Here is a 13,873-nt window from a genome sequence, read left to right as displayed (position 1 = left end):
CTGTTACATTTTGAAGCGCTTTAATGGCACTGGAATTTTAGAAGTCTGTTTTAATTTAGTTCTGCAATGGTGTTGTGTGCAATCAGAAATAAAAACATTCACAGTGTTCTCTGGTGTTCTTTACAGCCACTGTGGTGAAGACGGAGGCTGGCAGTCTACCAGAGGGGAAGGTGAAAATCAAACTGGAACATGATGGGACAGTGCTGGACGTGGACGAGGATGACGTAGAGAAGGTCAGTTGCGCAGGCTTTAAAATGTGCGTTTCTATGGAAGCCCGTTTCTGCCACTGAATAAAAAATTTAAAAAGCTTATCGTGACTTTATAATCTCACAATTCTGATATAAACTTGCAATTCTGACTTTTTTTCTTGGAATTGTGTGACATAGACTCGCATTTGCAAGAAAAAAGTCATAAAGTTATAAAGCCAGAATTTCGAGAATGCAAACTTACAGTTCTTACTTTTTTTCTCCAAATTGCATATAAACTTGATTAAAAAGTCAGAATTGTATATCACAATTCTGCAATTCTGACTCTTTCTCTCACAATTGTGAGTTTATATCTTGCAATTCGAATTGTGAGGTGTAAACTCACTAATCCGACCTTTTTTTTTTCTCAGAATTACATGATATTGCAAGTTAGAAATAAACTTTCAGTCACAATTCTGACTTTTTTTCTCAGTATGACTAAGGTTTATCTCCCAATTCTGACTTTATAACAACCAATTGTGAGTTTAGTCAGATTTGGGAGATATAAACTCTGAGAACATATCATGTCTTTTTTCCCCCCTAAAAACTGGGCTTATTAACTCGCAATGGCAAGTTTATATCTGAAAATGGTAAGATATAAACACATTTGCGAGAAAAGAGACAAAATTATGATATACAACCATGCAATTGTGAGAAAAAGTCAATTTTGTATCTCGCAATTTTGACTTTTTCTCACAATTAATAAAGAAATAAAGTGAGAACTGTGAGATTAAATTTTCTTGCAAATGCAAGTTTATATCATGCAATTCTGAGAAAAAAAAGTCAGCATTATGAGAAACTCGCATTTACGAGAAAAAAAAGTCAAAACTGCAAACAAACTTGGAATTACAAGAAAAAAAGTCAGAATTGTAACTTTCTATCTTACAGTTCTGCCTATTTCTCACAATTGCAAGTTTGTAAATCACAATTCATGACTTTTTTCTCGCAAATATGAGTTTGTGTCTCACAATTCTGACTTTTTTTCTCACAATTGTGAGTTTATATCATACAATTCTGAGAAAAAACGTCAGAATTGTATCTCGCAATTCTGACTCTTTTTCTTGCAATTGCAATTTTGTATATTGCAATTTTGACATTTTTCTCTTAAATGTGAGTTTGTATCTCATAATTCTGACTTTTTTTTCCTCTTAATTGCATGATATAAACTCGTGTTTGCACGAAAAAAGTCAGAATTGCGAGTTTTTATCACAGTTCTCACTTTATTTCTCAGTTGAGTTTATATCATGCAGTTCTGAGTAAAAAAGTCAAAATTGTATCTTGCAGTTTTGACTTTATATCAATGTGTTTGTATATCTCAATTTTGAATCTTTTTTCACAAATGTATTTATATCTTGCAATTTAGACATTTTTCTCAGAATTGTAAGATATAAACTTACAATAAGTCCAATGTTTAGGGGGGAAAAGAGACTGATATGTTCTCAGAATTGTGAGTTTATATCTTCCAAATCTGACTGAACTCCTAATTGGTTGTTATAAAGTCAGAATTGGGAGATAAACCTTAGCCATACTGAGAAAAAAGTTCAAAATTGTGACTTCAAGTTTATTTCTCACAATTCTGACTTCATAACTTACAAATTTACATCTATAAGAAAAAAGTTTGAATTGTGTTTGCATCACAATTCTGAGATAAAAGTCAGATTTTTGAGTTTATAATCTCCCAATTCTGACTTCATAACTTGCAATTGGGAGTTTATATCTTGTGATTCTGACTTTATTTCTCACAATTGTGAGTTTATATCATACAATTCTGAGAAAAAAAGTCGCAATTATCAATCATTCAGTCCTCATAAAGCTCCTGCAATCTTGGGTTCATCTTCCTCCTTTTTTAGTGCAACGGCCAATCTCAAAATCCAATCAACAACTGATGGATAGAGCCAGATTATTTTTTGGTATCATTAACCACATGTTGCTATATAAACAACCAGTTAATAATGACTAGTTGCACAACAGTTTAAGTACACAAACAGTTCTTGCTTTATTTCGAGGCGAAAATGCCTTTTAGAGTCGTAATTATAATTATAATTATAGTCAGAAGATACTAAGTAATTCTAACTTTGAAGAGACTCAGTAAATGATTTGTCAGATTGTTTTAAACTAGATAAGCTTCTGAGCGTTTTTGTGTGATTTATTAGAAGCGTCCCAGTCATTTTGTTCATGAAGTGTCTACACTAATAGTCCTGTGCTGGTTTTTGAGTGCATCCAGGAAATAGAATTGCAAAAAATGTGCAGTACACAATCTAATCTCATCCCATTTCATCACATTCAGTTCAGATTGCACAATCACAACAGAAAACAACGATTCCTTTTACTTTGCAACAGCAGAATAGCCATGTGCATTTAAATGAAGCCTGCAGGGCTCATGCACAGGGTTATTTGCAGAACTCTGCTACTGTCTGGCCTGAATCCAGAGCGTTAGTGAGGGTTAGACATGCACAGGTGGGTCCTGGGTAACATGCATAGGGTGAGAGAAAATGATGCCAGGATATGGGTCACAGAGAAACAGGTGGGATTTGGCCTAATTTTTCAAACAGACAGACGTAGAAGTCTATTAAACCAGTTTCTAATGGAGTTTGCACTATTAGGCCTTGATGAAACATATGCTGGGAAATATTATCAGCTCACTTCCTGCCTGGCACAGTCGTTTATTTCACATACCTCCCGGTGAAGGGCAGCTCTGAGCTGATGACTTCCATAATGTCAAGGCTGACCTCAAATCAAGTTTTTTGAACCATCTGTTCAATGAGGGAATTGCTAAGATGGATCTAGAGTTGAGCTTGACAAGTTTTAAATTGCATTAAAGACTTGGCATGAAGTCTTGAGGCTATTATGGCTGGATCACACTGGTTTAAAACCTCTTACTGTATTATTAAGGTTTTTTTTCTACTCTTCCCATTAATCACCAGTCAGCATTCTTGCATTCTGTGACCTTTAGCATTTTAAACCCTTCGATCCAGGCGAACCCGCCGTCATTTGACCGCTGTGAGGACTTGGCAGCTCTGCTCTACCTGAATGAGTCCAGCGTCATGCATTCCTTGCGCCAGCGCTATGGAGGAAATCTCATCCACACATACGCAGGGCCCAACATGGTGATCATCAACCCTATCAGCGCTCCCTCCATGTACTCAGAGAAGGTGAGAACCCTTGTTTTCTTTCACACTCCAAATATCCCTGTTTCTTTCTGTTATTATATAGCCTGGAAAAAATCCAGACCCTAATCTATTAAGATTAAGGGTCTGGCATCGAGCAATGAAAAGGACCTAACTCGAGGGGCGGCACCAAGCATGCATTTGAAAATCTCACTGCACGCAATTGGATAACGCCACGACCAATCACAACAATACAGCCCCATACGCTTAGCTACCAGCGGAGCTAACTGATAGATTTAACTCTTGCCGTATCCAGTCGGCAAAACGGCAAAAACGTCCTTCTTGCAAACGAACAATTTGAACGCGGTTTTCTGTTCCTCTTTTATATGAAAAGCCAAGTCTAACTCGTTCATTGTAGCGGCCAAAGCCGTTTCAAACAACTGGTGTTCATCTGTTTACTAAATGATTCCGGACGTCGGAGCGCTGTCGTCATCAGCTTAGCTCGCCTCTGGCCCGCCTACATCAGATACACCGATTTGATTGGTTCCCAGAACTGCTTACGCAATGCAGTAACATGCATCATTGCTCGATGCCAGAGTGTCTTGCAGAGACAATTCAAATTGTGCTCTCGCGAGACCTCTGGATTTCCAGGGTAGTTATTATATACACTACCAGTCAAAAGTATTTGAACAGTAAAAAATTTAAATGTTTTTAAAGTCCCTTCTGCTCACCAAGCCTGCATTTATTTGATTTAAAGTACAGCAAAAACAGTACAGTTTTAAAATATTTTTACTATTTAAAATAAAAAGATTTCCATTTAAATACATTTTAAAATGTAATTTATTCCTGTGATTTCGAAGCTGAATTTTTAGCATCCTTACTCCAGTCACATGATCCTTCAGAAAACATTCTAATATTCTGATTTACTGCTTTTTCAAGTTTCTTTGAATAGCAAGTTTAGAAGAACAGCATTTATAATTTATAACAGCTTTATAAATTTGTCTTTATCATCACTTTTGATCGATTTAAAGCATCCTTTCTAAATAAAAATATTAATTTCTAGAATTTCTTTCCCCAAAAAATAAAATAAAATAAAATTATACTGACTCCAAGCATATGAATGGTATAGTGTATAATGTTATAAAAGCTATTTATTTCAGATAAATGCTGATCTTTGGATTCATCAAAGAATCCTGAAAAAAATCACCATTTAAATAATGATAATAATAATAGTAATAGATGTTTCTTGAACAGCAGATTAGCATATTAGAATTATTTCTGAAGGTCACGTGACACTGAAGACTAGAGTAATGATGCTGAAAATGTAGCTTTGATCACAGGAATAAATTACATTTTAAAATATATTCAATAGAAAACAGTTATTGCAAATAGTAAAAATATTTGAAAATTTTATTGAAAAAAAAATCTTACTGTTAAAAACATTTGACTGGTAGTGTAGTATCCAAATGCATAATATTTATCAAACAGTTTGTGACAAATAGTCACATGGCCTCCAGTATGCAATTATAGATGGAGCTACTTACTGTTTCAGCAATGCATTATGGGTACCATATTTTATACAACTGTCCCTTAACGTCAGTTAAACACAGTAGGAAATGGGCAACTGAAAGCCGCTAATGAGCTTTATTGGATTTTATGCAAGATAAAGTACTACCCATAAAATGTAATTACAATCCAGAAGAAAATTTATTTCGGTCATCGGTCCTAATTAAGTGATTTTGCATTATGGATCAAGCTGATTATGTGCCATGATGAGTGTTTTCTGCATTCTAAAGCCGAAGCTATGATATATGTGAAAATGTTATTGCACTCATGCTGGAAAGATGGTTTACGCCAACTTTCTTTTCAAATTAACAGCTATTGATTTTCCCTTCATCGGAAAATGAATGTTTATAGGTTTACGTTGGAGGCTTTTTAGGTTTTCATTATTGACTTTTCTGTTGTACAGAAAATAAACACTCTGTAATACATTAGGATTATTAGATTATTAGTTTGGCCTGTAAGCTCCGTGCTTTTGTTTTCCTCCCAACAATGATCTTCATTAAGCTTGTCCACAGACTTCAGAGGCATGAAGAAAATTAATGTGTTTGTCAGTGTGTTAGAAGTTTCTTATTTTTTTCCCTCTTTGTCGTTTCAGGTGATGCACATGTTCAAAGGCTGCCGACGGGAAGACACAGCCCCTCACATATATGCAGTGGCCCAATCCGCCTACCGAAACCTTTTGACAACGCGACAGGACCAGTCTGTCGTCCTGCTGGGAAAGAGCGGCAGTGGCAAGACCACAAACTGCCAGCATTTAGTCCAGTACCTGGTGTCCATCGCTGGCAGCACTGGAAAGATCTTTACAGGTACAGAAAGACAAGCTATACTAATCTAATAAAAAGCATTCCTAAATGGGATTTTAGGGATACACCAAGATTTTGGCAAATGCTGATGGCTTATGGTGGGTTGCGTTCACACCGCACACTTTGTCTGCGTCAGGCAACGCTCCCAACTCATCTAGTTTGATGCATGTACTTTGAAGCTTGCAACGCTTGCTTTTTGGTGCGTTCACACCGCACACGTCAGGCAACGCTCTGTCCCTCAGACTCCTCCACCGCTTTTTGCACACTTCCCCTGAATAAACCATGGCAAACTAGTAAAGACTGGACATTTTGGAATCTTCTCATGACCATGTTTCGCTAGCTAACGAAATGGGAAATAATTACGTTGAGAAAAGATTTGACCCGACATCCCGATCTCTTCAGCGATCTTCATCCAAGCAAGTTCCTTTTCATTCCTAACTTTATACAACAACGAGGACGAATCATACAATTCACTGCGATTGCAGACGGCTACAATGAGCTTTTGTCTTCCATTGTTGAAAGTGTTATTTTTCTGCTCCCGCTTCATTCAAGATACGTGTGGTGATGTCGCTACAGTGAGACGCTCTGATTGGTTGACGCACTGCGTCGAGTGCGTCAAGTTCCGTCAAAAGTTCAGCTAGCTGAACTTCTGCGTTGCTTGCGTTTGCTGCATTGACGCTTGAAACGCAGGTAACGCTTGAAAAGTTGATGGATCCAACGCACACAATGCACCGCAGAGCCTCTGACGGACTCAACCATAGACAGTGTGGGCGGTGTGAACGCACTTTTAAAAGAAGTTCACTTCCAGAACAACAATGTACAGATAATTTACTCACCCCTTGTTATCCAAGATGTTCATGTCTTTCTTTCTTCGGTCGTAAAGAAATAGATTTTTGGGGGGGAAAAAATGAGAGAAGGTTCTTCATATAGTGGACTTCTATGGTGCCCGTGTGATTCATCTTCTTTATAAACTTTATAAACCGTAATCTCTAGCTTCCGCTAATTGTTACATGTGCCTTCACGAGAGTGTGGTGTTTCGACAGATGACGAAGAGCAAAACAAAAGACCAGTCTCAAAATAAAAGTACAAAACGATAATTTGTAAAAATGACAGAGGATTTTGATGTAAGCCAAGAGGAGACTTTTCTTTGCTGTAAACAAAACTTGGTTTTCACAAGACTAGCGTTTTCTCACTGACGCTTATGCAATGCCTATGTTCTACGTCATCTACTAGAACACCACTCTCTCGTGAATGCATGTACGAAAGTTATCAAAAGCTAGAGATTATGGTTTATGAAGTTTTAAATATGGACATTTTTCTTACACAAACACATCAGTTCACTTCTGAAGGCCTTTATTAAGCCACAGAGCTCTGTGGAGGACTTTTAATGATGGATGGATGCACTCTTTTGGAATTCAAAATCTCAACAGCCATTCACTTCTATTATAATGCTTGGAAGAGCCAGGGCATTTTTTTTTCCATAAAACTCAGATTGTATTCGTCTGAAAGAAAATCATACACACCTAGGATGTCTTGATGGTGAGTAAATCGTGGGGTAGTTTTCATTTTTGGGTGAACTGTGTCTTTAATAATACCACGTATTCCTTTGTAACCAAGCTAACATTAGCCAATATAATACGATCATTGTGCATTCCCATTTTTAGCTGCATAGTATCTCACCATGTGTTTGAAAAGCTTGAACAGCCTGTGGTAAAGGGTGAATGGAAGGGTGTCATGCGGTCACTGGAAATGGGCTTGTATAGCATGGAGAGAGTGTGAGCGCTGGGAAGAGGGTGACAGATGAGGGCCGTGCTAATGATGCCCACTAAAGCGCTCTGATAATTAGCTGTCATCAAGGCTTGCTCAGCTCCTGCTTGGTCAATAATGACCTAATGAAGACTACAGTGCTCATCAACTATACCATTAAAGAGGGTGCGATGTTATCTCCGTATGCTCAACTCTGTATGCAGGATCCTCTCTTCTAGTGCGGTCAATGTTAAAGAGCGAGTCCTTTACTTAAATATTAATGTGTGTCTCTTCCAGCTGAGAAATGGCAAGCGGTTTACACAATCCTAGAGGCCTTTGGAAACAGTGCCACCTCCATGAACAGTAACGCAAGCCGCTTCTCACAGATCGTTTCGCTGGATTTTGACCAGGCTGGTCAGGTGGCCTCTGCCTCCATCCAGGTTTGTCAATATAGTACTGGTCATGTATACATTATATCAAATGCACATTGTACTGATTTTATGACTTGTAGTTAAATAGCAATTCATCATCTATCCATTATAAAAATTATGTTCATTTTATGATTATTTATTGTAAAATTAGCCACTGTAATTATATAAACATCTGTTTATTCTGTTTGTTTAATGTTTTGTTAATTTTACTAAGACTCATTCATCTCTATCTTTTATATGTAGACTATGCTACTGGAAAAGCTGAGGGTGGTCAAACGACCAGAGACTGAGTCTGCATTTAATGTTTTTTATTACATGATGGCTGGAGCAGACAGCACACTCAGGTAAACTAATGATAATTGTATGCATTTTACTTTTAAAACAAGTCTACTTTTGCTATCGATTTTTTTCGGTTATTTTGTCTGAAATCCAACATTTCTGCTCTCAAAAGCTTGCACTGTTGAAGAAATCTGTAAAGTAACTGTATGATTTAATAACTTGATTGTATTTAAATTTTCTTGCAGAACGGAGCTGCATTTTAACCACTTTGCAGAGAACAGTGCTTTTGGGATTGTGCCTCAAACTAAGGTTCATTTTGAGTAAATTAAGTTTGCTAGTATTGAATTTTTTTATTTTTATTTAATTTTTTTTTTTTATTTAATTTAATTTTTCGTTTAATATTTTAATTTATTTTATATTTGGAGTAGATGGATTTTACTAGTAGCAGATTTAATTTTATTTAATTTTATTTTAGTTATTTTATTTTGTTGTTTTATTTTATTTTTATTTTTTATTTATTTTTTATTTTATTTGTTTTATTTATTTTGTTATTTTGTCAATTTATTTAATATTTTAATTTCTTTTATTTCATTTTATTTTATATTTTATTTTTATTTTGTTTGTTTTGATTAATATTGTATTTGATTTAATATTTACATTTTATATTTTATTTTATTTTTATTATTTTATTTTGTTGTTTTGTTTGACTTTTATATTGTAGTTTATTTTAATTTATATTGTACTTTGTTATTTTGTTTACTTTAGATATTTTATTTAATTATATATTTAAATTTATGTTTTAATTTTTAATTTTGATGTTTTAAATGACTTTTTTATTCATTTTTTATGTTATTGTGTTTTTTATTTTATTTTATTTTTTAATTTTTTTTTGTTATTTTATGTTATTTTATTTTTTGCTTTATTGTACATTTTTATTTTGTTATTTTATTTATTTTCATATTTAATTTATTTTTATATTTAATTTTATTTTTTATGTGATTTTTTTTCTGTTCTTTATTTTATATTTAATTTTATGTTTTATGTGATTTTATTTTCTTATTTTATTTTGTTTTATTTTCCCCATCTAATATTCTTTCTTTATGTGTATATGTGTGTGTGTGCGCACAGTCTGATGACAAGCAAAAGGCATCACAACAGTTCACCAAACTCCAGGCTGCTATGAAAGTGCTGGGCATCTCTTCTGATGAACAGAAAGCTCTGTGGCTCATCCTTGGGGCCATATACCACCTTGGAGCTGCAGGAGCCACGAAAGGTAATGCAATGCTCTCCCAGACAATGTGCTGTGTCAAGGATGTACTTTCAAGCAAACCCAAATCACCAATAACCCAGCATAAACCCTTAGCAAAGTGTATTTAGAAAGTTTAATAGATTGCTTTGATTCTAAGTCTTCCCCTTTAAGCCCCACACTGCTGTCTCCATGCTAATTTAGCTCACAGAAGCCTTCGACAGCTTTCTCTTTACGCATCAGAACCAGAGAGCTTCAAAAAAGCCTTAATGAGATAAAACACTCAAAACGCCTAACAAGCACAGAAACAGACTTTATTAATTAAGGCCGACTTACTGTCTGCTTACTGAGCTCAAACAGAGGAGAGACAAGCAGCTCAGAAAACAGTTTGATGTTGAGGAGTTTAGAAATATGTGTGTTTTTTTTAGCTCTAATGAGGATGGATGGCTTCGTATTCACACTCTCTGATATCACTTCCCCTTCGTGCAGACAGAGGATGATGTATTAATGAACCTTTTAATCACCAGATTCCAAACTGTACTGTCTTTACATGGTGTCTCTAGAGTCCACAGTCATGGGAAACTCTGAAATAGCTGGGAATATTCAAATTGCATTTGTTTGTTTTATAACATCATGGAAAATTGCTCTTTTTGTGAGGTAAATTTCTATAAAAAATTATTTAAAAATCATTATCCAGTGATAAAAGTTGAAGGATATCAGTTTTAATTGTATGTAATGTGTACTAGTTTGTTGCTGATATATATACTGTCACTTCAGTCACTGAATTGCTTAGTTTCTGCAGTGGACCTGATCATTTTAGTCTGGTAGTCTTTTCTGAACCTGCATGCCTCCCCTGTGTCTCTCAGACAAATGCGGGAAAGCCTTTTTCTGACAGGAGGTACTAATACTGCTTCAGTGTCCTGAGTTGGTACTGAAGACTAACGTTATATGACATCAAACATAACTGTTAAAGCTTTTTAGCAACGCATTTGACCTTCAGGACATTATATTCAATGTTTATATTCAATGATGTCTTTGTCTTTGTCTCGTGTCACTCAGTTGTACCTGACTGTCCATACAGCAGGGGGCAGTGTTGTTCTGCCTTATTGTCTTTTGTTTGGGTATTTACTTTGGTCAAGTCTGTTGTTCTTCATCATAGTACAGGCAAGTACCTGTAAAAAGTGTAAAATCGTATGAAATATATACTACAGGTATATATTTCAGAAATATATAGAATATTTATTAATGTTTATTTAGAATATAAAGTATTTATAGAGATTAATATATGTGTACATGTAAATAGTTTTTAAATATATACATGTGCACTACCAGTCAAAAGTTTTGGAACAGTAAGATTTTTTTCATGTGTTTAATGAATTCTCTTCTGCTCACCGAGCCTGCATTTATTTGATTTAAAATACAGCAAAAGGAGTAATATTTTTTACTGTTTAAAAAACTGCTTTCTATTTGAATATATTTTAGAATGTAATATATAAATGTAATATATTTATGTAATGTATAATAGTAATATATATTTTTTTAGTATTTTGATCCAATTTTAAAATGTAATATATGCTACCATTTAACTTTAGGGTTGGTAAGAGTTTTTTAAAATACTTTTATTTAGCAAGGATGCACCAAAGTGCCAAAGTGACAGTAAAGACATTTACAATTATTTACATTTCACATAAATGCTTATTTAAAACTTTCTATTCATCAGAGAATTCTACAAAAATACATTGTTTCTTGAAATGTTTCTTGATCATTAAAATTGTAATAATATTTCACAAAATTAGTTTTTACTGTATTTTTGATTAAATGCAGACTCGATAAACATAAGACTGCATAAAACACTGATAAATCTTACTGACCTCAAACTTTTAAATGTACATAACCAAACAATCCAAAGAGCAGGAATTACAGACTTGTATAATTTACATGTATTAATATATATATATATATATAATGAAACCTGTACATTCTTTTAATTCTTAAAGGTTTGTTAAAAAAATACACATAGAAAAATTATAATAATAATGAACTATAATTACCATTAATATAACTTTTTTAATATACTTGGAGAAAATATTCTACAAAAATATTCTACAAATTAAAATTGTACAAAAAAATCACAATTGCTTTAGTCTGTTAGTAGTATCTCACAATTTTGACTATTTGTTTCTCGCAATTGTGAGTTTACATTTCACAGTTCTGAATTCTGTGAGATATAAACTTGCAATTGTGAGCTACAAAGTCAGAATTGTAAGATATAAACTCGCAATTCTGAAGAATTAATTCACAATTTTGAGAAATGAAGTCAAAATTGCATGATATAAACTCGCAGATGTGAGTTATAAAGTTAGCATTGCGAGACATAAACTCGCAATTCTGAAAAATAAACTCACAGTTCTGACTTTTCTCAGAGTTTATATTTCGAAATTTGGACTTTTTCAGGATTGCAAGTTTATATCTTGCAATTCTGACTTCATAACACGCAATTGCAAATTATTAAGTGAGAATTGTGAGATATAAACTCGATTTGTTTTGAGAACAAATTAGTCTTTTTTTCCCCCTCAAAATTGGACTTTATAACTCACAATTGTGGGTTTAAATGGTACAATTGAAAATTTGTATTTTTTTTTTTTCCAAAGTTGCGAGATATAAACTCGCAATTGTGAGAAAAAAGTCTGAATTTTGAGATACAAATTCGCAAATTTTTGGAATATATTGATATGGTATTTAGTGCTGTCAAATCGATTAATCGTGATTAATCGCATCCAAAATAAAAGTGTATATTTTTAAGAAATATATGTAATATTTACTCATGTTTATATAGAATATAGATCATATATATAGATGAAAATATGTATACATGTAAATAGTTCTTAAATATATACATGTACACTACCAGTCAAAAGTTTTTGAACAGTAAGATTTTAAATGTTTTTAAAGAATTCTCTTCTGCTCACCAAGCCTGCATTTATTTGATCCAAAATACAGCAAAAGCAGTAATATTGTGAAATATTTTTACTTTTTTAAATAACTGCTTTCTATTTGAATATATTTTAAAATGTAATTTATTCCTTTGATCAAAGCTACATTTTCAGCTGTTTTCAGCATAATAATAATAAATTTTTTTGAGCAGCAAATGAGAATATTAGAATGATTTCTGAAGGATCATGTGACTGGAGTAATGATGCTAAAAATTCAGCTTTGAAATCACAGGAATAAAGTACATTTTAAAATACATTTGAATAGAAAACCGTTATTTTAAATAGTAAAAATATTTTTTTTTAAATTCCATTTTTGCTGTACTTTGGATCAAATAAATGCAGACTTGGTGAGCAGAAGAGACTTCTTTAAAATCTTGATGGGTAGTGTATGTATGTGTATACACAATGCAGACATATATTATGTAAACACACTTTTATTTTAGATGCGATTAATTGTGATTAATCGATTCAACAGCACTAATGCTATTGTATCCATTCATTGGCCAGCAATTGGAAATGCTACTAATTGCTGATTGTCAACTAATGTGCAATGGAAATGCCTACTGAAAATGCATGGAAGAGCCAATAATATGTGTATATGTGAGAGTTTGTGTGCTAACGATTGCATTTTTGGTTCCCTGTTTGTACAATACTGAACAATGTCTGTCATGTTCTAACCTCTTCTTCTCTACTTGCATGTTGCATGCTGTTACAAAGCAGAGGCTGATGAAGGTAAAGAGCATGAATATTATATATCAGCACAACAAGCAAACACCTCATTTGTGTATGTGTGTGTGGTTTTATGCCGTTATCGTAGTTGCCAGACATTTCCATTTGCATTCTTATTGTCTTCTTTTCTTTCTTCTTTTTTATTTCTCTGCTGGGCTTCTTTTCTTTCAGAGGTTTATAACCATGTCTTAGTCTCGACGCTTAGATAAAACTTTGGTGGGAGTATGAGCGGTGAGGGAGGGCAACGTCGTAACTTTGTTGTCTTATAAAGCTCAAGCTCTCTGATGTTTCTCCATGTTGTAGACTTTTCATTTCTGCAGTGCTTTTCTGTTGTTAAGACGCAAACACAAATAAAACGCCTGTTCGCTCTCAGTTCTTGTTTATTTTTGGAGTTCATCTATTCCACCAGAGGCCTGCGTTGTTTTCCGTCTCTCTATGCGACCTCTTCTGGTTGCGGCAACCTCACTGCAGCTTGCGTGTCACTCTTCTTGTGTACGACTCTGTGGTTTGCTCTGAGGTCAGTCGAATCCGCAATATCCGCTGGAAACGATTGAAAATCCTTCAAAAACATTTTTTAAAAGCTGGCATATTATCTGTGATGTCTAAGCATTAAAACTCAGACATCATCAGACCAATTTTGACAGTTCTGAGAGTGAGAGTTTCATGTAGTCAGTGGTTTTCAACAGTGGTTGTCATAATTTACAACGAACGTCAACAATATGCTACCAAAA

General features: G+C 34.1%; 1 protein-coding gene across 3 annotated transcripts in view; it reads left to right on the top strand.

Moving 5' to 3' along the window:
* Window positions 1-13,873, top strand: part of myo18ab (myosin XVIIIA b) — a 153,711-nt gene that overhangs the window by 60,273 nt on the left and 79,565 nt on the right. For all 3 annotated transcript variants that reach the window (XM_073818419.1, XM_073818418.1, XM_073818417.1), the window contains exons 5-11: window positions 127-233; window positions 3,221-3,397; window positions 5,511-5,721; window positions 7,762-7,904; window positions 8,139-8,239; window positions 8,420-8,483; window positions 9,303-9,447. In XM_073818419.1, the coding sequence (XP_073674520.1) occupies window positions 127-233; window positions 3,221-3,397; window positions 5,511-5,721; window positions 7,762-7,904; window positions 8,139-8,239; window positions 8,420-8,483; window positions 9,303-9,447 (948 nt within the window). The remainder of the gene's footprint in view (window positions 1-126; window positions 234-3,220; window positions 3,398-5,510; window positions 5,722-7,761; window positions 7,905-8,138; window positions 8,240-8,419; window positions 8,484-9,302; window positions 9,448-13,873) is intronic.

Source organism: Garra rufa, chromosome 14 (assembly GCF_049309525.1).
Source record: "Garra rufa chromosome 14, GarRuf1.0, whole genome shotgun sequence".
Lineage (NCBI taxonomy): Eukaryota > Metazoa > Chordata > Actinopteri > Cypriniformes > Cyprinidae > Garra > Garra rufa.
Note: the sequence above shows the minus strand (reverse complement) of the source record. Positions and strands in the feature narration are given on the sequence as shown.